The sequence below is a fragment of the Aethalodelphis obliquidens genome, unplaced genomic scaffold, assembly GCF_003676395.1.
Source record: "Aethalodelphis obliquidens isolate GAN/ISIS:26980383/991018 unplaced genomic scaffold, ASM367639v1 scaffold16, whole genome shotgun sequence".
Taxonomy (NCBI): domain Eukaryota; kingdom Metazoa; phylum Chordata; class Mammalia; order Artiodactyla; family Delphinidae; genus Aethalodelphis; species Aethalodelphis obliquidens.
In genome coordinates this window covers 33,305,305-33,329,568 of record NW_020837960.1, presented here as the reverse complement: position 1 = coordinate 33,329,568, position 24,264 = coordinate 33,305,305, and the positions used below count along the sequence as shown (strand labels likewise).

The following is a 24,264-nucleotide window of genomic DNA, read 5'->3' as shown; positions in this document are numbered from 1 at the left end:
GTATTTTCAGTAGGGGCAGAAACTTTTTATATTAGCCATTTTGAGCAAGTATATTAAAAACATTTTACTTGACATGTAAACATTTTATAAACATTGTTTTCACTTCCTCGGCAGGAGTTTTTAGAAGCACACCCTCTAGCCCGCCTTGTGGCCTGGGTCCCTGAACCCCGCCTGTTGCCGACGGTCACCAGTGGACATGGCTGCCTAGGACCTGCCCTCCCTCTGGGAGGCTCAGCTCACCCCAGAATCTCACACTTAACAAGGTTTATACAATTAGAAATTTTTTTCACTTGCAGACTTACGATTCCCAGAAATCAGGAGTGGAGTCCTCTTCTACGACCGCAACGTGAGCTAAACCTTTACCCTTTTCTTTAGGCTTAAAAGTTCTTTAAAATCCTTAAAACAATTGTAGGTGAAGGGCATGCTGGCTGTGCATTTCTCTCTGGGCTCCACTAAGGGCTCCACTAATTTTCAGAGGCAACAGTGGTAATTAAGGTTTATCACTGTATCTTAATTTTATGGTTAACGTTCAAGGAAGATGATCTGCAGAGTCGGCCTCGTTTATATGCTCTTGTCCCTACTTACAATCAGTCTTGGTTTGATCTGGACAGAAGGTCAACCGAGAGAACTTTCAATCTGTACCAAATATTGACAGAGGTTGTGCATGAAAAACACTGCTGAGCAAAATTCCAAATAAAAAATTCAAAATTGAAATTGATAGCTGTGGGTAGTTCTATACCATTTGGGGAACTTTACTTCTGTGCTCAACCTCTGGGGAAAAAAAAAAGGTAAGCCTAGTGGTGGTATATCTAGCATACGTCAACAAAGAAATCCACAAATTAAAAAGAAAAACTGCCTTTCAAACCTTGGGTAATTATTTCAAGCATTGCCACTGTGGTGTAACATTTTCTAGCCACTCCTCAAATGTAAATAGTGCAGACATCAGAGGAGCGGACTGAAGCAGAGTAAATGGCTTGCATGGGGATAATACTGCTATTCCATAAACTGTATTAAGCATCAGTTTAACTAACGTTAGCTGTTAACAGGTAACGCATTTCCAATGGAAGAATCAGCTTTCCCTTCCAAGATCTAGAAAGGCAACCTGTATTTGCATTTTTTCTCTGACTGGAACACTCAACAAATACTTACTGAGCATGTGCCCTCTTCTGGGCACTGAGCTCCTGGAAGGCAATTGCGAACTGGACACAACCCTCGTCCTCAGCTAAAACTCCAAACCGCATGGCTGTCAAAGCACACGCAGGTGTCCGCAGCCACCCGTAGTACACAGGATGCGCCCAAGGCAGAGGCCAAGGTCCTGGCCAATCACTAAGCCGCCTGTACTTCTGCTCTTTACCTGCGTTAAGTGGAGAGTAGACTAGATGGCTTCTATGGCTTCTCCAAATATAATTCCACTGACTCAAGTTGGCACAAGCATCCCAAGCTCTAGGGATGCCCTCACTAAGGAAATCACAACAAGATGTTGTCTTCTTCATCTTGAAAGTTAGGCCGGGGGAGCCCCAGTTTGTGAGGGCGGAGGGGAGGCCGTAGCTTTTCAATCTACTAAGAAAATAAAAAGAGGGAAATGTCACATGGGTCCTTTACTACATTGTATTACCAGCTGCGTTCACAGTTCACGGTCCAGCCCAGAATCATAATTCACGTAACAGCGAAATTCATTTCCCAAGGTTCGAGTGTGTTTTGGAATAAACTTGCACATCTTCACTCCAAGAAGTTTTGCTGCCTCTTCCTCCATGACGGCACCTGAAGAGAACAACCAGATGAACCCGGAGACTGAGGCACCAACCATGTCTCAGCTCCACACCCACCAGGCCGGCCAGGGAGGTATTCTCGACCAGATGCGGGAAGCGGTGAGTTGACGGTACCACTCAGCGATAAGGGGGCAGGTCAGTGCTCTATATTCCTTTTTTACTTCCTCCAACATTTATGCATATTACCTATGTTTTCCCTTTTCTTTCTTTTTCATTTAATAATTTTCCTACATCTGCAAGGCTGAGATAATAATTATATTCCACAAAGTAACATAAGGAAAGCAAAAATAATTACTAAAAACCACCATTTTCCAACTTCGAGTCAACAACCCCTTTTTCAATAGTAGCAAATCGTGCAAACTTGTACCAATACATTCACACCAGCCCATTCCTCCCTCCAGCCCTGTCCTCCGCACCCACTGCACTGGGGGAAGCAGGGCCCACACAGCAGGCCTGGATGCCAAGCTGCCCGGAAGTAGGGAGACCAGCACTTAACGTTTTCGTTCTCAGTCAAATGCCAGTATATCCACCTTAAGAAAATATATCCACATCACCAGTGCGGAAGTCTCTTTCTCAGCTTTGGTAAACCTAATCTAATGTCTAGCGCTGTAACCTTTGGCATCCACTTTAACGCCCGAGATTCCTTATCAATTGTACGGGCTGAGTGAGATACTGTTACTGTTACTGCCGTTGATGAGTACAAGTAACACTCCTGGTGCACTCACCCAGTGGCGAACCCCGATTCCCAGGCATCATGCCACTTAATTCTCCCCAACCCTGAGAGGCAGGCAGCATCTCAGCCCCACTGTACAGATAAGGCGACTGGGGCACAGAGAGGGGAAGAACCTTGTTTATTAAAGTCATGGGATGTGTGTTGCCAATCTGGCACCTACCTGTGCACAGCAGAATCTTGCCCCGGGTCAGGTACTTGATGGTTTCCGACGTTTTTCTGAGACATTCCTCAGAGAGATAAGGGGGATCTGCTATTACAATGTCAAAACTGTGTGCAGCAATTTTCTCAGGTAAATCCACTGGGTTATTGTAATCATAGAAGATAAACTCCTCTCCGTATATGGCAAACCTGTGGTCATATTCGAAGATGCAGATAGAAAAGTCGTCTCTGTGCAGCTCTCGCAGCTTCTGGTAAACGCTGGGGGCACTCACACATGCTACTCTGGAACAGAAGGAGCCAACTCGTGACTGGGCTTTGTGACAGCACATGGCGTCAATAACCACTTCACTGAAAAGCCACAGTCCCCGTGTCCAGATTTTCTTAAAGGAAACAATAATGCAAACTGAAGTAATAACAGCAGTACATTTTGAAAGAAGACTTTCTACTGCCTCACTTTTAAGGAATCTACTGTTTACAAATCTACAACTCATAATTTTAAAGTATGAAAGGATAAATGTGCTTTTCATGGTAAAAAAAAATGTAAAACATTATTAGGACAAGGGTTATGAAGCCCATGGCCTGAATTTACTTAGTATTTTCATGGTGGTCTCTTAACATTTATTTCAAATACTTTTTAGCCTCAAACTAAATATTTTGAAGTTACTTTGTAATATAGTCTTGAAGAAAAAACTCCAAATAACTTCCTAAACAACTTTAGTTTTCCAAAAAAGTACATTAAAACTAGGTCTCAGTGCAGACAGACTACTTCGAATTTCTGCTGCTGTTTTGTATAAGTAAATTAAAGAATCTGTCTCATTACAAGCATCTCCAGTTTATGAATGGGTAGTGTTCCAGTAGTTAACTTTTAAAGCCAACTGCCAAAAATGCTAGAAGTACCTTAAATGTTGAATTACTCAGTTGACTGTGGTACGTCTATTACAGTGGAATACCATGTTGTCATTACTCTCCAAGACAGTCAAGTTCAGGAGAGCGTAAACTGTGCTTCCATGGAGTGGGGTTTATGCTTACCTCTTGGAGATACACAGCTTGTCTGCAGACAATGGGAAAGAGACTTTTTGTCTCCATCCCCTTTGTCACTTTTAGATTTTTATTATACACACACACACACACGCACACACATAAAATCATTCAGAAAACTACTTATTTAGAGAATTAAACTCAGCTTTAAAACTGTGAGATCCATTTCTTCAGAGAAGTGTTACACGTCTGGTTAGGTGCCCACGCTGGGCTCAAAGGCTTCTTGGCCCAAATGCACGTGAACCACGTAAGAAGTCTGGGGGCATCCTGACTGCCTTCTGTGGGGACCAGACCCCAGCCCGCCTGCTGCCAGAGCTCTGGGCCGGGGGTGCAGAGGACCTGAACCACAGCAGCACCTCCTTCCCTAAAAACCCCAGAGGAGGTACTTCCGGCGGAAGGACAGTGATCTGAGGTGGAGGACGGCACAGGAGCAGGGTGTGGCGACAGTGGCAGGGGAAGCGGACGGCCTGCTGCTCCCAGCTGGGGCCCTTGTGCGAGTGATGTGACCGCGTGGGCCTCAGCATCCGTCTTTAGGATGGAGAGGATAACAGGAACTACCTCCAGAGGTGTGAGGGTTAAACAAGATGACCCTCAGAAAGCACTTACCCAGGAGACAGGACACACAGTAAGTACTCAATAAATGCTACTCTTACTACTCATCTTTAAAATTATGACATAACTCCTAAAAATACTGAAGATGCCTTTCAGAAAAAATAAGTTGCTTCCAAAGCCCTTATATGTAAAAATAAGAAAATACAGGTAAAAACATGTCATTAAGAAAAACGTAATAAACTACATAGAAAAAGGACAGAAAAAAGAAAACCTTTGGACTTCCAGTTAAACTTCCAGCTCAAGATGGCAGAGGGAACACATTCATTTAGCCAGGTCCCAAACTGGCAGCCAGGAAGGCTGAGCAGGAACCCGGCTGACAGCACAGCGCCCGTGGCTCAGGAAGCTGCACAACCAGGTGACTCAAGGAGCGGGGGGGACGGTGGGGCAACAAACAGGAAAATGCACCCCCCCAGGATTCTCTTCCCTATCCCAAGCCTCCATAGATGTTCTCTGGACTGGGGGGAGGCTTGAAGGGTGGGTGCCAGGCACCATGTGGAAATGGCAAGGATCACGTTAAACCCATTGGATGTTGGCACCCCCAACCCTCTTTCAGAAATAAGCCTTCTGGGATGAGGTCAACGAGGTGCGTGACTTCCAGGCAGGAAGACTTCCTGGGGCTCTAACCAGCCCACAAGGAAAGGCCTGGACATGCTGACCCTGGGCGTTGATGGGGAAACAGCCATCTGCAGACACCCAAGTAGAGAAGTCCTGCCCAGGTATCAGAACCTCCAGCCCTAGAGCGCCTCACCCTTAAATACGGACGGACAGCAGACATTCAAGGAAAGCATCTAATAATACCAGAGGCCAAAGTAAACAAGATGCATGTGTGCAGTTCGTTAAGAGACTGCGTAGGGAGCTCTTTTTTTAAAAATCCTATAATATCCTCAGAAGGATGAACGAGATACAATAATAAATATTCAGAGACCCAAAAAAGAACTATGGTATAGATGACTAAGTACATGACAGCGGAAATGGTAAATTCAGTAGAAAGTTTCAAAGACAAAGTTGAGGAATTTTCCCAGAAGAAGGTCAAAAGATGGAAAAAGGACAGAAAAACAAGTAGATAGGTCCAACATTCAAATAATAGGCATTCCAGAAAGAGGAATCGAAAAAAAAAGTGGGAAGGAAATCAAATAATTTAGGACTATTTTCCCAAACTGAAGGACCTGAGTTATGAGGATGGAAGGGCTTTCACCCAGTACAACAGATGGACGCTCCACACCAAGACACATCGAATACTGGGGATCAAGAGAAAGTCCTAAGCTAGCAGTAGGCAGGGATGGGAAAACAGGTTTCCCACAATGGCAATGGCACTGTATTTTCCAATAGCACTACCGAAACGTGCAGTCAATGAAGCAATGCCCTCAAAACCTGGAATTCGACAGCCAACAAAACTAACACATGAAGAGAATGGGTGGAATAAAAACATTTTCAGACATGAAAGGTTTTAAGAATTTCCCTCCCATGGAAACTATTGAAGGATATACCCAACCAGGATAAAGCTGTAAGCTAAGACCTGGGGTACTGGACAGAGGGCGTCTGGAACACGAGAGAGGTAGACCAGAGCTGCAGCAAACCCAGAAATCAACCAGTCCACATGGAACAGGGTGCAAAGCCCTGGAAGTCATTTTTTTCAAGGAGCTGAAAAATATGTTTGAATTTGTTGATAAGAGATTCACACCACTGGGGAGAATTTGAGAGTTAATTAGTAATATGGACATAGAAATACTAAAAAAAAAAAAAAGAATTATTTTCTTCAGGGAAGATGAAACATTGCACAGAAAAGGAAAAGACTCAGCTGTAAAGAACATCTATGTTGTCCTAACAACATAAACCCTGTTCTAACCAAAATTAGGACATAACTAACACCAATTCTACACAGTCACTTCCAGGAAATAGAAATACAGGCAATACTGCCCAGCTCATTTTATGAAGCTACCATTAACCAATATGAAACCCAAACCAAGAGAATAAAAGAAAACTTCAAACCAATATCACTCATGAACATAGAAGCAAAAATCCTCAACAAAATATTTGCAAAGATGGGGCTTCCCTGGTGGCGCAGTGGTTGAGAGTCCGCCTGCCGATGCAGGGGACGCGAGTTCGTGCCCCCGTCCGGGAAGATCCCACATACCGCAGAGCGGCTGGGCCCGTGAGCCATGGCCGCTGAGCCTGCGCGTCCGGAGCCTGTGCTCTGCAACGGGAGAAGCCACAACAGTGAGAGGCCCGCGTACCACACACACACAAAAAATTTTGCTAGAGTCCAGCCACTAAAAAAAAGAAAATGAAAAAAGGATATAACTCTATCGGGAGAGTGGACAGAAAGCAGACACGTATGTGGCAGTTGTGGCCAGTGAAGGGAGCCAAGTCCTCATTCTCTTAAAGTGAGAAGTCAAGGAATAAGGTCTATGAGTGACAAGTCAAGAAGTGCCAAGAGAAACATTATTTAGAAATGTCTGTAAATACCAAGAGGTCAATGAAAGAGCTGAAAAGGCGAGCGGGTGGACCAGGGGAAAATTAACAGTGGATTATTTTCTGAACAAGTCTTTTAGGACCATTAGACTTTATATGCGTGCAGAGTTTTGACAGAAGTAAAAACCAAATTAAAAAAAAAATCTATTCTTAAAACTTCAAAAAGGTCAAGATTTTTTTCTTTTAAAGCAAACTCTAGGGGTATAAAAGTAACAGGTAGAACATGTTAAAATAAGGAACAGAGATAAGATATCTTACACTGAATAGATTTCTGTGTGTGTCCCCAGACTCAACAGTGAAGCAGTTCTTATTTCCTCATGTTCTGCGAATCACAAACTACAGGTTTTGCAGATTACAGTTCAGCCTTCTTACCAACCATGTCCCATCTAGGAAGGACATTTAAAATATTACTTTAGATTAAAAGGCAAAAGAGAAATGAAACTGATCTCACCTGCCACCTTCCCCAGCAGCTGCCATGGCTTCCTCTGCAAGGCGCAGGGCGGTCTCCGGAGTGTACCAAAACTGGCTCAGCTGCTATGACAGAGGAATGAGTGAAATCATTTTACAACTGGCATAGAGTTTATCCTTTTAATTTATATCTACTATATCAATATATACTGTATCAATTATCAGTGTTCACTGCTGGGCCAAGTAATATATGGTACCTCGTTTTTCCTAGAGTTAATAATACATGATTGTTTCATTTGCTTGGGTTCTTTGAACCTATCCCTAATTCTCCCAACATCCTGCAGCTTCTGAGAAGTGGTGCGTAGGAGGTAAATGCTGTGAGACTTACCATGTCTAAAACCTTTTACTTTTATCCTCACATTTGACTGATAACTCAGCTGGGTGTAGAATTCTAGGCTGAACAAATTTTCACTCTAAATCTTGAAGGAATTGCTCCACTTTTTTCTAGTTTCTAGTAAAGCTACTGAGAAGTGCAATGTGACTTGTAGACCTGAGACTCTGTAGGTGTCATGCTTTTCTCTGGAAGGTTCTAGGATCTTCTTTGTCACCTATATCCAGAATTTTCAGTCATAATAATGTGTCTTAGTGAGGGTCTTTGGTTCTGGGAAATTTTCTAGTATCATTCTTAGAAGGTTTCCTCCCCTCTTTGTTTTCAGTTCTATTTTTCTGGAACTCCAGTTAGTTGAATATTGAGCTTCCTGGATTTATCCTCTAATTTTATGTTTTCTTTCTATAATTTGTATCATCGTCTTTCCCCCCCCGCCCCAACTTCCTGGGAGATCTCCTTAATTTTATAAACAAAACAAACCAAAAGAAAGTGTCAAAAATATACAAATAGTTAATTCAGGTAGTGGAGTTATGACTTTTGTTTTTTTGTTCATGTTTTTATATATTTTCTACAACAACCATAGATTACTTTTAGAATCAGAAAAAAGTACATAGTATTTAAATTAGCAGAAGGAAAAGAGAAAAAGACCACCTCAAAAATAATAACGTACTTCAAGTTTCTAATATTGACTATTCAAAGAATCAGGCTAAAGACAAAAGCACATAAAGAAGGGAAGCAGTGAGAAAGAGGCATCTGAGTAAGTGGAACATTTAGAATAAATGTAAAGAAACATTTTTGTCCCAGTCTCAAACAGATGGTAAACAGGGAAATTTTATATAACTTAAGAGATCTGAACTTGACACAAAATGTAAACGTCTGCTTAAACACACACATACCCCTCCTTCCGGCTGCAAAGAGAGGCAGATCTATTATCAAGGGGTAGTCACAGACAGAAATTTCAAGCCTCATCTATTTCTCAACTATCTCCTTCAAAAATGTAAATTTCTACATTCCAGGTTAGGTTAGTTTTTCTGAACTCACTTTTTTAAATTCCTATTTTTATTTGGACCATAAAAATACAATTAAAATACACAGTGTGCCCCAGAAACTATTAATATCTTCTCAAAAACTCAGTTTCATCTATTTTTTTTACTACATGTTTAAGTCCAGTCACCCCATTACTGCAATGATCAATTTTTCCCTTTTCTCAAGGATTGCTGGGCTCCGTAACAACCAACAGAATGCATCTGCATACAAGAAGGAAGCACAGTTTGTGTTGGATATAATGATACGCTGTTCTTCTATCTGAAATGTCCCCTCCTCTGATCACCAGGCAGCCTGAGAGTCAGAATTAGGAAAATCTGCATTTATACTGTCTTAAAATGTTCGTGGACTGCTTTCTGTCTTAGCTCCTGAACAGGTTATCAGCTTCGTAGTGACAAGTGAGATAAACTTGGGTATTAGGTCAGATACAGACAAACACTGGACTAGGTACAGAATAGGCTCCACACCAACACTTCCTGATGGGTGGGGAATGCATTAACTTACCCAGTTCTCTTCTATTATTCCAATGTTATACTTGTCATCACCACCGAGGTCGGTGTACTGTTTCTGCTCAGCATAAAATTCCTGCAGAGCTGCCAGGGCATGGGAAGAGAGCTGGGGGAGGTCCTCATCTTCAGAGTTGCTCATTTCACACCTGCAGGGAAATGAGCATAAGTGATGTTTGTTTTTTCTTTTCCATCAAACAACGATTAAAAAAATTTTATCTCACAGCAGGGATCCAAACTGAAAATGAGTTGTATAAAGGAAACACACCTGTATGATCCCTTGCAGAGTGAAATCTTTACCATAAATACTATAAAGATGTTTCACTTTCTTCTGGTGCCCCAACGGCCACATGCAGCTAATTCACAGTAGATTCTCTTAATAAGATCTTTTTATGTGTGAATGTCACTGTTTTTAGGTGACCTAAGGCTCCTGGGTGTCACTGACAGGATAAGTGAAGGATCATAAAGGAGGGGTATAGGAAGAGATATGAAAAATAAAAAGGACGAGAGAATGCAAATTATGATAATAATGAGACACCACTATATACCTGCCAGATTGACTAAAATTAAGAAGACTGATAATACCAAATGTTTTGGGGGATGTGGAGTAATGGTAATTGCCTATTCTGCTGTTGAAATGTAAACTGATGAAAACATTTTGGAAAACAATTTGACCTTACCCTTGCTTCAACTCAGTAATTCTGTATATACATATAGATCATATAACTATATGAAACTCCTGTAATTCACATAAATGGACATGTAAAATACGTTCAAAGTAGAAATGTGTACTAGCAACAACTAAAATTACTGAAGTATCCACCCACTGGACATTATAAAATATACTGCTATATTCCTACAGTGGGATACTACTATACAGCAATGAAAACATTTTATATCACCCTTTTCTCCTTTGTTGGCTTGCTACCTATAGCTTTGTTATTTAAGTGGTTGCTTTAAGGTTTACAGTATATATATATCACAGCATACATTCAAATAACATATCACTTCTTGTATTACATAAAAATTTTATAATTGTTTATAACTTCCATTTCTCTCCTCCAATCCTTCGTGTTACTGTTTGACCAACATCTTATTTTTACATTTGTTATAAACTCCACACCACACTGTTAAATTTAAAAACCTTATGTATTTACCTACTTCGTAACCACTTACACTGCACTTCATTTTGTTGTACAGATTAATATTTCCATCTGTTGTCATTTTCCTTCTGCTTGAATGGCTTCTTTTAACATTTCCTGTAGCACAGTTCTACTGCTGATGCATCCTTTCAGCTTTTATGTCTAAAACTGTCTTTACATTGCCTTGCTTTTTGAAAGATTTTATTTTTTGGAGCGATGGAATTCTAGGTTGAGTTTTTCTTCAGTACCCTAAAGAGATTCCTCCACTATTAGCTGCATTATTTCCAACATAAAATCTGCTGTCACCCTTAGTTTTCTTACTTTTTGTTTGTGCCTTCCTTCCCTGGTAGCTTTTAAGATTTTTCTATCACTGGTTTTGAGCATTTGGTTATGATGTGTCTCAGTGTAGTTTTCTTCATGTTTGTTATGCTTTGAGTTTACTGAGCTTCTTGGATCTGTGGGTTTACAGTTTTCCTGAAATTTGAGAAGTTTTTGGCCACTATTTCTCAAATTTTTTTTTTTCTTTTTTTGCGGTACGCGGGCCTCTCACTGCTGTGGTCCCTCCCGTTGCGGAGCACAGGCTCCGGACGTGCAGGCTCAGCGGCCACAGCTCACAGGCCCAGCTGCTCCACAGCATGTGGGATCTTCCCAAAGCGGGGCACAAACCCGCGTCCCCTGCATCAGCAGGCGGACCCCCAACCACTGCGCCACCAGGGAAGCCCTCTCAAATATTTTTCTGCTGTCCTTCTCTTTCCGGGATCCAAATACATGAATGTTAGGTAACTTGAAATTGTCCCAAAGCTCTCTGATGCTCTGTTCACTTAAAAAAAAAACAAAAAACTTTTTTCTTTGTATTTCATTTGTGATAAGTTTTCATTTCTGGTCTTCGAGTTTGGTAATTTTTTATTCTTCAATGTCTAACCTGATGTTAATCACATCCAGTGTATTTTTTTTTTTTTGCGGTACGCGGGCCTCTCACTGTTGTGGCCTCTCCCGCTGCGGAGCGCAGGCTCAGCGGCCATGGCTCACCGGCCCAGCCGCTCCGCGGCATGTGGGATCTTCCCGGACCGGGGCACGAACCCACGTCCCCCTGCATCGGCAGGCAGACTCTCAGCCACTGCGCCACCAGGGAAGCCCCAGGGTATTTTTTATTTCAGATATTGTAGTTTTTATGACCAGAAGTTTGACTTGGGTCTCTCTTATTGGGTTGGCCAAAAAGTTCATTTGGGTTTTTCTGTAAGATGGCTCTAGTAGCACTTAGATGTCTTTACCTTCATTTGAAACAGTTTTGTTAGATTGTATTGTGACAGCTGTCATATCAGCATGCATTTTAAAAAAACTTACTGATGTGGAGTTTGCATCTCCTCACAATTAGGGCACCTACCAGGTGCTGGTGGGGGACCTCGGACACCTAAGGGGACGGGAGGAACTCCCAAGTGACGGGGTAGGACTTGCGGGGGAGGGAGAGGGGAGGAGAAGTGGAGGCAGGACAGGACCAGCATCCCTGAGGGGTGGCTGGGGGAGGGGCCCACTCACAGTGAGGGGATCAACGGGGACAGGGAGAGACCCTTGGGGGATCAGAGGATCAGAAGGGAACACAGCCAGAATTTCCCCCGCCCACTCGGGCCCCGGGGAGCCTGCTGAGGTCCCAGGCCTGATCCTCCGCACTCTGAGGCCCCCTCCAGGCACGCTGAGCCTAAGCCCTGCGCCTGCCCCGCCCACTCAGGGCCTTTTCTGGCTGCGAGGGTCCAGAGCCTAAGCCCCGCCCCGCACAGCCAAGGCCTTTTCTTTTTTTTTTGCTGTTGTGGTTGTTTTAACTTGTTGTATTTATTTATTTATTTGTTTGTTTTGGCTATGCTGGGTCTTAGTTGCAGCACACGGGGTGTTCGTTGCAGCATACCGGATCTTTAGTTGTGGCAATGTGGACTCTTAGTTGCAGCATGCATGTGGGATCTAGTTCCCCGACCAGAGATCAAACCCGGGAGCACGGAGTCTTACCCACTGGACCACCAGGGAAGTCCCTGTTTTACCTTGTTGTTGTTGTTTCATTTATATTTTTATTTTTTCTAATATATTTTTTATTTCTCTAATTTTATTTATTGTTATTGTTCAGCTCTTCTGTTTGTTTGTTTGCAAGATCTTGGTTCCCAGGCCAGGGTTCGGGCCTGAGCTCCTGTGGTGGGAGCACCAAGTCCAAACCTCTGGACTAACAGAGAACTCAGGCTCCAGGGCATATTAAGGGGAGAGGGGTCTCCCGGAGGTCCTCATCTTGGCACCAAGACGCGGCTCTACCCAACTGCCTGCAATCCACTGCTGGACGCCTCAGGCCAAAGAGCCACTAAGACAGGAACACAGCCCCACCCATCAAAAAAAAAAAAATGAGATGACAAAAAAATATGTTATAGGTGAAGGAGCAAGGTAGAAACCTACAAGACCAAATAAATGAAGATGAAATAGGCAACCTACCTGAAAAAGAATTCAGAGTAATGATAATAAAGATGATCCAAAACGTCAGAAATAAAATGAGGAACAGACTGAGAAAATACAAGAAATGTTTAACAAAGATCTAGAAGAACTAAAAAACAGTGATGAACAACACAACTGAAATGAAAAATACACTAGAAGGAATCAACAGCAGAATAACTGAAGCAGAAGAACAATAAGTGAGCTGGAAGATAGAATGGTGGAATTCACTGCTGTGGAACAGAATAAAGAAAAAAGAATGAAAAGAAATGAAGACAGCCTAAGGGACCTCTGGGACAACATTAAACGCAACAACATTCACATTATAGGGATCCCAGAAGGAGAAGAGAGAGAGAAAGGACTCGAGAAAAAATTTGAAGAGATTATAGTTGAAAACTTCCTTAACATGGGAAAAGAAATAGCCACCCAAGTCCAGGAAGCACAGAGTCCTATACAGGATAAACCCTAGGAGAAACACACCAAGACACATATTAATCAAACTAACAAAAAATAAATTCAAAGAAAAACTACTAAAAGCAGCAAGGGAAAAGCAACAAATAACATACAAGGGAATCTCTATCAGGTTATCAACTGATTTTTTCAGCAGAAACTACAGGCCAGAAGGGAGTGGCAGGATGTATTTAAAATAATGAAAGGGAAAAACCTAAAACCAAGATTACTTTACCCAGCAAGGATCTCATTCAGATTCAATGGAGAAATCAAAAGTTTTACAGACAAGCAAAAGCTAATAAGAGAATTCAACACCACCAAACCACCTTTACAACAAATGCTAAAGGAACTTCTCTAGGCGGGAAACACAAGAGAAGAAAAAGACCCACAAAAACACACCCAAAACAATTAAGAAAATGGTAATAGGAATATACATATTGATAATTACCTTGAATGTAAATGGATTAAATGCTCCATCCAAAAGACACAGATTGGCTGAATGGATACAAAAAGAAGACCCATATATATGCTGTCTACAACAGACCCACTTCATACCTAGGGACACATACAGACTGAAAGTGAGGGGATAGAAAAAAGATAATTCCATGCAAATGGAAATCAAAAGAAAGCTGGAGTAGCAATACTCATATCAGATAAAATCGACTTTATAATAAAGACTGTGACAAGAGATAAGGGAGGACGCTACATTATGATCAAGGGTTCAATCCAACAATTTTAAGTATTTATACACACAGCATAGGCGCACCTCAATACATAAGGCAAATGCTAACAACCATAAAAGGGGAAATCAACAGTAACACAATATAGTGGGGGACTTCAACAGCCCACTTACACCAATGGACAGATCATCCGGACAGAAAATAAGGAAACACAAGCTTTAAATGACACAACAGACCAGACAGATTTAATTGATATTTATAGGACATTCCACCAGAAAGCGGCAGAATACACTCACTTCTCAAGTGCACAAGGAAAGACAACCCTCAAAATGGGAGAAAATGTTTGCAAATGAAGCAACAAAGGATTAATCTCCAAACTATACAAACAGCTCATGCAGCTCAATATCAAAAAAACAAACAACCCAATCAAAAACAAGAGAAGACCTAAATAGACATTTCTCCAGAGATGACATACAGATGGCCACAAGGCACATGAAAAGATGCTCAACATCACTAGAGAAATGCAAATCACAATTATAATGTGATATCACCTCACACTGGTCAGAATGGCCATCATAAAAAAGATCTACAAAGAATAAATGCTGGAGAGGGCGTGGAGAAAAGGGAACCCTCTTGCACTGTTGCTGGGAATGTAAATTGATACAGCCACTCTGGAGAACATTATGGAGGTTCCTTACAAACTAAAAACAGAACTACCATATGACCCAGGAATCCCACTACTGGGCATATACCCTGAGAAAACCATAATTCAAAAAGACACATGCACCCCAATGTTCATTGCAGCACTATTTACAATAGCCAGGACATGGAAACAACTGAAATGCCCATCGACATATGAATGGATAAAGATGTGGTATATATATATATATATATATATATGCAATGGAATATTACTTAGCCATGAAAAGGAACGAAACTGGGCCATTTGTAGAGATGTGGATGGCCCTAGAGTCTGTCATACAGAAGTCAGACAGAAAGAGAAAAACAAATATCGCACATTAACGGATATATGTGGAATCTAGAAAAATGGTACAGGTGAACCTAATTCCAGGGCAGGAACAGAGACACAGACATAGAGAATGGATGTGTGGACGTGGGGGTGGGGGTGGGGCTGGGATGGGGAAGGGGAGGGTGGGATGAATTGGGAGATTAAGTTTGACAAATACACTATACCAATGTGTAAAATAGCTAGTGGGAACCTGCGATATAGCACAGGGAGCTCAGCTTGGTGCTCCGTGATGACCCAGGTGGGCAGGATGGGGGAGGGTGAGAGGGAGGTCCAACAGGGAGGGGATCTATGTATACATATAGCCGATTCACTTCGTTGTACAGCAGAAACTAACATTGTAAAGCAATTATACTCCAATTAAAAAAAACGTATCAGGGCTTCCCTGGTGGTGCAGTGGCTGAGAATCTGCCTGCTAATGCAGGGGACACGGGTTCGAGCCCTGGTCTGGGAAGATCCCACATGCCGCGGAGCAACTAGGCCTGTGAGCCACAACTACTGAGCCTGCGCATCTGGAGCCTGTGCTCCGCAACAAGAGAGGCCGCGATAGTGAGAGGCCCACGCACCACGATGAAGAGTGGCCCCCGCTTGCCACAACTAGAGAAAACCCTCACACAGAAATGAAGACCCAACACAGCAAAAATAAACTAATTAATAAACTCCTACCCCCAACATCTTTTTTAAAAAAATAAAAAAACCTTATCAAAATTGGTGAATTTTTGTGTAGCCATTTTAATATTGAAGATGGAAGAAAAAACAACATTTTTGGCATATTATGCTTTATTATAGGTAAAAACACAACTGAAACGCAAAAAGAGATTTGTGCAGTGTATGGAGAAGGTGCTGTGACTGGTCGAACGTGTCAAAAGTGGTTTTCAAAGTTTTGTGCTGGAGATTTCTCACTGGACAATGCTCAAGGTCGGGGAGACCAGCTGAAGTTGACAGCGATCAAATCGAGACATTAATTGAGAACAATCGACATTATACCACACAGGAGATAGACGACATACTCAAAATACCCAAATCAAGTACTGAAAATCATCTGCAACAGCTTGGTTATGTTAATTGCTTTGATGTTTGGGTTCCACATAAGTGGAAAAAACTTCTTGACTGATTTCCACATGCGATTCTCTACTTAAATGTAATAAAAATGTGCCATTTTTAAAACAAATTTGTGAAGAGCAATGAAAAGTGGATACTGTACTCTTGGAAGAGACCGTGGGGCAAGCAAAAGGAACCACCACCAACCACACCAAAGGCCAGTCTTCATCCAAAGAAGGTGATGTGTATATGGTGGGATTGGAAGGGAGCCCTCTATTATGGGCTCTTTCCGGAAAAACCAAACGATTAATTCCAACAAGTACTGCTCCCAATTAGACCAACTGAAAGCAGCATTCACCAAAAAGTGTCCGGAATTAGCCAACAAAACGCATAATCTTCCATCAGGATAACGCACGACAGCACGTTTCTTTGATGATCAGGCAAAAACTATTACAGCTTGGCTGGGAAATTCTTTTTTTTAATATTTATTTATGGGACTTCCCTGGCAGTGCAGTGGTTAAGAATCCACCTGCCAATGCAGAGGACATGGGTTCAAGCCCCGGTCCAGGAAGATCCCACATGCCGCGGAGCAACTAAGCCCGTGTGCCACAACTACTGAGCCCGCGCTCTAGAGCCCACGAGCCACAACTACTGAGGCCCGCGCGCCTAGAGCCTGTGCTCTGCAACAAGAGAAGCCACTGCAATGAGAAGCCCATGCACAGCAATGAAGAGAAGCCCCCACTCACCACAACTAGAGAAAGCCTGCGCGCAGCAACGAAGACCCAATGCAGCCAAAAATAAATTAATTAAAAAAATATATTTATTTATTTGGCTGCACCAGGTCTCAGTTGCAGCCTGCATGTGGGATCTAGTTCCCTGACCTGGGATCGAACCCGGGCCCCCTGCATTGGGAGCACAGAGGCTTAACCACTGAACTACCAGGGAAATTCCAGCTGAGAAGTTCTGATTCATCCTCCGTATTCACCTTTGCACCTTTGGATTTCCATGTTTTGGTCTTTACAAAATTCTCTTAATGGAAAAAATTTCAGTTCCCTTTAAGACTGTAAAAGCCACCTGGAACAGTTCTTTGCTTAAAAAGATAAGACATTTTGGGAAAGTGGACTTATGAAGTTGCCTGAAAAATGGCAGAAGGTAGTGGAACAAAACGGTGGATACATTTTCAATAAAGTTCCTGGTGAAAATGAAAAATGATATCTTTTACTTAAAACCCAAAGGCACTTGGCCAACCCAATCTTTCTTTCATATTTCTACTTAACATGTTCGGTCTTTCCTCTAGCTTTCTGAATGTGCAGAATACAGTTATAACTGTTGATTTTCCTTGTCTACTAGTTATAACATCTGTGTCTGTTCTGGGTCAGTTTCAACCAACTGATTTTCTCATTATGGGTTATATTTTCTTCTTTGCATGGTTGGTTAATTTTTTTTATTGAATGCTAGATATTATGAAACGTAACTTGTTCGATGGCAGGTATTTTTGTACTCCTTAAGTATATAAACATAAATTAGTATTTAAAAATATAAGTATTCTTGAGATTTGTATTGGGTCACAGTAAAGTTACCTGGAAACAATTTTATCCTTTCGGGTCTTGCTTTTAAGACTGTTAGTAGAGAGGAGAACAGCAGTTATTCTAGCACTAATTACTGCTCACCACTGTAACAAAATAGCAGTATCTCTAAGTACTTTATCCAACGCCCCATGAATTATGAGGTTTTTCAGTACAGCTGGTAGAAACAGTCACTATTCCCAGTCTTGAGTGAGTTCTGTTCCTTCAAATCCTTTCAGGTATTTGTCTTCTCTAGCCTCAGGTAGTTTCTCAAGGAGGTCCCTCTGCAGTTCTCTAGGGTTCTTTCTCTGGTACAGCACTCTGCCTTGCACTCTGGCCCCATGTGGCTTCCCCAGGATCTATGAACTATTTCCTCAATTCAGAGAGGTCTCTGGATTCTGTCTGGGTTTCCCTCCCCTGCACAGCAGTCTGAAAAGTCTCTCAGGTAGTAAGATGGGGCAATCATCAGGCTCATTTTGTTTGTTCCCCTCTTTCAGGGACCACTGCCCTTTGTTGTCTTGTGGCCAATATTTTCAAAGACATTTTTTTCCCACATATTTTATCTGGTTTTTGTTGTTGTTGTTTTTTAGTTATATCAGATGGGAGGGGAAATTTAGCCCTTGTTACTCCAAGTGGAAATTCACAACAGTAAAAAATAATTAACTACAGCCATATATATGCTAACAGGAATGAATCTCAAGAACATGTAAGTCACTAAGTTACAGAAGAATACGTATAGTATAAATAATTCTATTTAAATGAAGTTCAGAAACATGAAGATAAAAGCAAGTTAATGAAAAACTGAAGCTTAAAGACAGTGATTACCTCTGGGAGTGAGGATACACATAATATTTTAAATGTTTATTACATATCTGCAGAGACCCATGGACTTGATTATGTAAGTAAAAAGTGCCTAAAATGGCTTCCAAACAGTTTGATGCCACCCCAGGGCACTAAACTTTTTGAAAGAACTTAGAATAAATCTCGTGGAACAGCTCATCTATTCTTCTATCCGTGTTTTTCACACTGTACAGTGATCTCCCTTAACTTATGAAGTCAATATAGTAGGACAACATCAGCTTTTTTTTTTTTTTTTTTTTTTTTGTGGTACACGGGCCTCTCACCGGTGTGGCCTGTCCCGTTGCGGAGCACAGGCTCCGGACGCGCAGGCTCAGCGGCCATGGCTCACGGGCCCAGCCGCTCCGCGGCATGTAGGATCTTCCCGGACCGGGGCACGAACCCGTGTCCCCTGCATCAGCAGGCAAACTCTCAACCACTGCGCCACCAGGGAAGCCCAGCATTTTTTTTTTTAAATAGAAAAAGTTGTATCGAAGTATATGGCTTATAGCAGAAGTTAAGTATTGCTCTGTGAAATGTTTTAGCAAAAAATACACATGTGTGTACAGGGTCATGTATCATGATACAAAACTTCTTACTACAGGCTGTCGTTTTAAACGTTTGAAATTTTTCATTGTAAACTATCTGTAATTTGTGCACACACCCATCTCAAGATGTAGATGTTCTAATACTTTACTGGACTAGATCATATAAACAACTCTTACTCGAAGCAGATGATCACATTTTTTATACTTGATAACATTTTTTATACTAATTGTGAAAAAGTATTTCTGCTATTATTTAGACATTCAGAAAAACATGATACAGGATTAAGAGCATGGCCTCTGGAGCCAAATTACCTAGGCTTAAATCATGGTTTTGCCACTTACTAACTGCATAGCTTGAAGCAAGTATTTAACCCCTCTATGCCTCAATTTTCTCATCTATAAAATGGACAAATATTAACAAACACCTACTTAATAGGGTTATTTTGAGTTAGATGAATTACTATCTATAAAGTGCCTAATAGTCCTTGGCACACAACAGGAACACAAATATTACTTTCAGTACTCCCTGAAGTTGTAAGTATACCACTAATAATATGGTATCTGTTATAACCACTAAATAAGACAGTTTAGTACCTTCATATGACTGTCTACTTTACAAAAAGTGAATTGGCAGAAGAGGGAATGAGTGAAACTGGAGCACAGGAAATTAGTAACTAAAGGGAATACTATGAAGTGTGACAGGAAACTGCGTGGAGCATGGTGAATGCTGTCTGCCTGGAGCGGGACTGACTTTGACTGACTTGTCACATGTATCACATTCAGACTTAAGATACACATTTTTTTAAATTACTTTAACAAATGGCTTTAAAATGAGTGTAAGTTTAATTGTCAGCATGTTTTCTTGAGATTTGATAAAATACAGTTATCACTATTATCACTTTTAGACAAAATGCAGATATAGCAGATCTATCATTTTACAGCCTCAAAATAAAGTGGTCAGAGAGGTGAGACTTGTTCTGAAGGTTGACACCATCAAGGTGGTATCAATGGGAGTGAATGGTGAGAGAGTGTGTATAAAGGTTCTTAGAAGGTTCTGGGAAGACTGTCTCCATACCTAGATAATTTTACTGGCAAAATCTATCTGATGTAACTATCTTGGATCCCTAGAGTCTATTCAAAGGCTTGCAACTCCCAGGGGAAGACTTAACATTTGGTTAATTTCACTCCATTTGGGCACTTAACTCCGCAGTGGCTACCCATTCCTCACTCCTCATTCCTGCCTCAGGAAGGTGTGCACAAATACCTGTTTTGTGCTCAGGGATTAATTTATACAGCTGAATGAGGATATGGAGAGGTCAATGCCACTGAAAGAGGAGTTTGTTATTCACAGTTCCCCAGGAAATGAGAGGCACAGCACATGGTGAAGGACCACATGAAACCTGTCACATGCAGGAACAAGGAAGCAGAGAGAGAACTGGGACAGTGTCTTTATTGTTAAGACAGTGGGCAAGAAGGGAAAACACACATTCTATAATGTGTGGTTTGGGAGGTCTGTGATATGACTTTCACGTGCCCATGAGAGCTAACGTGCAGAGAAGATGTAAGGAATTACAGGGCCATTACTTTGGCCCTGTAATTAATGGATGCCAAGTAGACAAACATAATAAAGTCTGAGAACACACAATTTCAACAGCTCCAGGAGCAGCCTGTGGGAGCAAGGTGGGCAATAAGGACCCGCCCTTCAAATAATGGGGATCTGTATTCTGATCGTTGACAGCTACTTCTAATCATGGAGGCAAAGACAGAGTCAGGCAGCCATCGCTGCAAGGCTCATATTGTTGTTAGCACTTCCCCCCTCCAGCAGAAGCAACTTTGAGGGGATTTAAAGTGCCAGCACCTCCCCCGCTTCCATTTTTCTCTTTTCGCCCTTTTGGGGGCCACACATTTAAGGACTAGACCATTATAAACAGCAACTGAATATATGGAGGAATTTAGAAGGTCACTATGCATGCCCAGGAAAAGGTGTAGGCTTAGAAAGACCTTAAGTTTCCTCAGGCTGATCCGTGGCACAAAAACAGCCTACAATAATAGCAACAACAACAGAATGACAAAAAAAGCAAATCCTGGGGAAGGGGGAGAATCTGAGATTTCCAGCGTTTTCCACAAAAAAATCACAAGGCATACAAAGAAACAGGAATGTATGGCCCACTCAAAGGAAAAAAGTAAACCAACAGAAACCATCCCTGAAAAAGATCAGATGGCAAAACAACTGTCTTAAAGATGCTAAAAGAACTAAAAGAGGGGCTTCCCTGGTGGCGCAGTGGTTGAGAATCTGCCTGCTAATGCGGGGACAGGGGTTCGAGCCCTGGTCTGGGAGGATCCCACATGCCACGGAGCAACTAGGCCTAGGCCCGTGAGCCACAGCTACCGAGCGTGCGCGTCTGGAGCCTGTGCTCCGCAACGGGGGGCCGCGACTGTGAGAGGCCCGCGCACCGAGATGAAGAAAGGCCCCCGCTCGCCGCCAACTGGAGAAAGCCCTCGCACAGAAACGAAGACCCAACACAGCCAAAAATAAATAAATAAATTTAAATTTAAAAAAAAAAAAAAAAGAACTAAAAGATGTGGAGAACAGTAAGAAAACAATGTTTGAACAAAATGGAGATATCAGCAGAGATGGGGTACACCTTCAGGTGGCCCAACATACGCACTGTGGGAGTCCCAGAAGAAGAAAAGAAGAAGGGAGAATTATTAGTGTGTGCAATGCTGAGCTGAGGAAGTCTGAGAACACAGCAAACTTATCTGCAAAGTACTAAGAGGCTTCATTTTAGTCCTGTATTTCAAGAGTCAGAATCAGGCAAATATTAAAATCCAACGTCTCCTGAGAAATTTGAAGTGTACAACCGATTCCTGATCCAAGCTGCCCCACAATACTGTCTAGAAGAATACTGTCTAGAAGAGTACTGTCTAGAAGAAGGACAAAGAAAAACATGTGTGTCCACATACAGTCATATATACACATATACGTGTGTATCCTGCATACAGACAGGGATATCTGAATTTTTATTTATTAGTACTAAACACTTTCCACAGCTGCATTTGTGGATGGAGAAAGGTTTTCATTTGCAACTTGGAATCTGTTAGCTAATTATTTAGAAATAACACATGAAAACCATAAAAAAAAAGTTGACTTCGTTCAAATGAAAGAATTCCAAAGAGCAATTTAAGAAAACTGCCTACTTTTGTGGCTGTAAAAAGCAATTAAATTTCAATCTGTATTTCAATATGAATTGGGCCCTAAAAGTTTATTTTTAAAGCTGATAATCATTTACCAAGGCACTACCTTGCACTAGCACTATTCTTGGTGATGGGACTCCAAGTCCCTGTCCTCTTGGCGCTTACGTTCTAGTGAGGCAGGGAGAAAACAAACAATAGGAATAAAATATATTTTGGATTACGGTAAGAGACGCTCAATGGAGAGACATGAACTGCAAATGTTAGCAATCATACACTGTTTCACATAATTAGAGTGAGTTCATGAGAGCATCACAAGTGGGAAAAATTAAAATCTGTTTATATAATAAACATTACTAAACTCTAAATTAACTGAACTTTAGTTGTAATACAGTAAATTTTTTTAAGCTTAAGTCACTACTTCATCATATCTTTAGCATCTTTAAAAATTTTTCTAAGTGGGCCTGTGAAACTGCTGTGAGATTTTCAATTCCAAGAGAGTTGGGAAGGGCATTCCCTGGCAGTCCGCTGGTTATGAGGACTCCATGCTTTCACTGCCCGGGGGCCGGTTCAAGATCTGGTTGGGGAACTAAGATCCTGAAAGCAGCCTGGCGCAGCCAAAAAAGAAAAAAAGGAGCCAAGAAGAGTTGGTAAGTGCTGTGCTACACTGCTGTTAAACTGATGCTAAGCCTCGTGTGGCTGCTACTGCAGCTCAGTGGTTCTCTGCGGAGGGTGCGCTGGCATCTAATGGGTAGGGGCCAGGGATGCTGGTAAATACCGTACGGTTTAGAGAATCACCCTCCACAGCAAAGAACTCCCCGGCCCCAAAGTCACCAGCGCTAGGGCTGAGACCCTGCTCTCGGCAGAAAGACGCACAGGAGGCAGCTGAGTGTGGCAACGTGCCGAGCCCTCTATCCGAGGGGCACCGCTTAGTGCCCCGAGAGCAGAACGAGCAGCGCGTGCGGGTGGAGGGCGGAGACAAGCAGGAGGTGGCTCGTACCTGGGCCTTGAGGGACAGGCAAGGATGCGGAAGGGGGCGTGCAGGCGGACAGCACGCGCGAAGGCTGCACGTCAAGGAGCTGCGTTAGCAGGGAGGAGCGGGCTACCCTGCGTTGCCGCGAACAACTCCACAAAACCAAAGCGACCCTCCCACAAGAGGCAACCTTAGGCCATGCACGTTTCAAACGCACACAAGCCTACTTCCACGTGTCAGGTTTACAGCCGGCCGCTCCTCCCTGTCCACACCATGCACACAGCGTCTCCTGGCCAAGGCCACCCCGGGGCCGCGCAGGAGGGGGGCGGGGCGCGGGGGCCTCCCGAGTGACCCGGCGGAACAGCCCGGGCGGTCCGCGTGGTCTCCCGCTCCGTACGGCGCCTGCTCTCCCGCCTTCGAAAACTCTACCCTGTTATTTTACAACTAAGACACGGGGGTGAAATCCACCTGCCTGAAGCGCGGCTCGACGCACACGAGCCCCCGGCCCGCCCCGCCCCCTCTGCCCGGCCGAGACGCCTCAGCCCCTGCGGCCGCCCTGAGGGGACGGAAGGCGGCAGCCCCTCCGCCCCGCCCCCGCCAGCCGGGGTTGACCCTCCTCAGCTCCCACCTACCCCGGCCCCGCTGACTACAGCCGCAGCCCCCAGGCTGCGCCGGGAAACCCGAAGGAGCAGAAACCCGAACACAGGAGCACGGAGGCCGCTCTGGTTACTCACCAACGCGCCCCACTCGCCTCCGCCCGTGCGCCGCCGCCTCCCGTCGCCGGCCCGGACAGCCGACTGCCTCCGCGCGTGCGCACACTGTCCCGCCAGGCCGGAAGCGTGGGCGGGGCCCCGCCCGCGCCCGCGCAGTAACCAGCAGAACAGGGACGTGGGCGGGGTGGCTGGCTACGCGCACGCGTACGCCGCCCACTCGGGCGCTTCCGGCAGGCGGTTGGGTCCCGCGTCAGTCGCTGGGCCGCCTCGTGCTGGTGGGAGGCGCCGCACTCAGCAGGTGCTTCAGATGGAGGCAATAAAAGGTACTTGAGGTTTTAACTAGATTCCCTTCAGGTCAAACGCATACGAAGGGACCTGCTCTTTTGCACTCGATACGCTTGTACGTTTCACAGACATTAAGGCTCTGTCTGCTCCGTCTCCTCCGTCTAATCGAGAAATTTGGACATTAACCTGAAGCTTTATAGTAAAGATAGCATTAGAAAA

General features: G+C 43.2%; 1 protein-coding gene across 3 annotated transcripts; it reads right to left on the bottom strand.

Moving 5' to 3' along the window:
- Positions 1 to 103: 103 nt before the first annotated feature.
- On the bottom strand, positions 104 to 23,879 carry EEF1AKMT1 (EEF1A lysine methyltransferase 1). Of its 3 annotated transcripts, none has more exons than XM_027116726.1 (5): positions 23,782 to 23,879; positions 9,128 to 9,278; positions 7,235 to 7,317; positions 2,663 to 2,943; positions 104 to 1,761 (listed from the first exon to the last, which is right to left on the bottom strand). In XM_027116726.1, exons 2-5 carry the CDS (start codon positions 9,269 to 9,271, stop codon positions 1,625 to 1,627), a joined length of 645 nt encoding a protein of 214 aa, XP_026972527.1. In that variant the 5' UTR covers positions 9,272 to 9,278; positions 23,782 to 23,879; the 3' UTR covers positions 104 to 1,624. The 3 variants fall into 3 exon arrangements, with proteins under 3 accessions (XP_026972527.1, XP_026972526.1, XP_026972525.1); XM_027116725.1 differs by lacking the exon at positions 23,782 to 23,879 and adding an exon at positions 23,680 to 23,701; XM_027116724.1 differs by lacking the exon at positions 23,782 to 23,879 and having other exon boundaries at positions 7,235 to 7,314.
- Between the last annotated feature and the right edge of the window lie 385 nt (positions 23,880 to 24,264).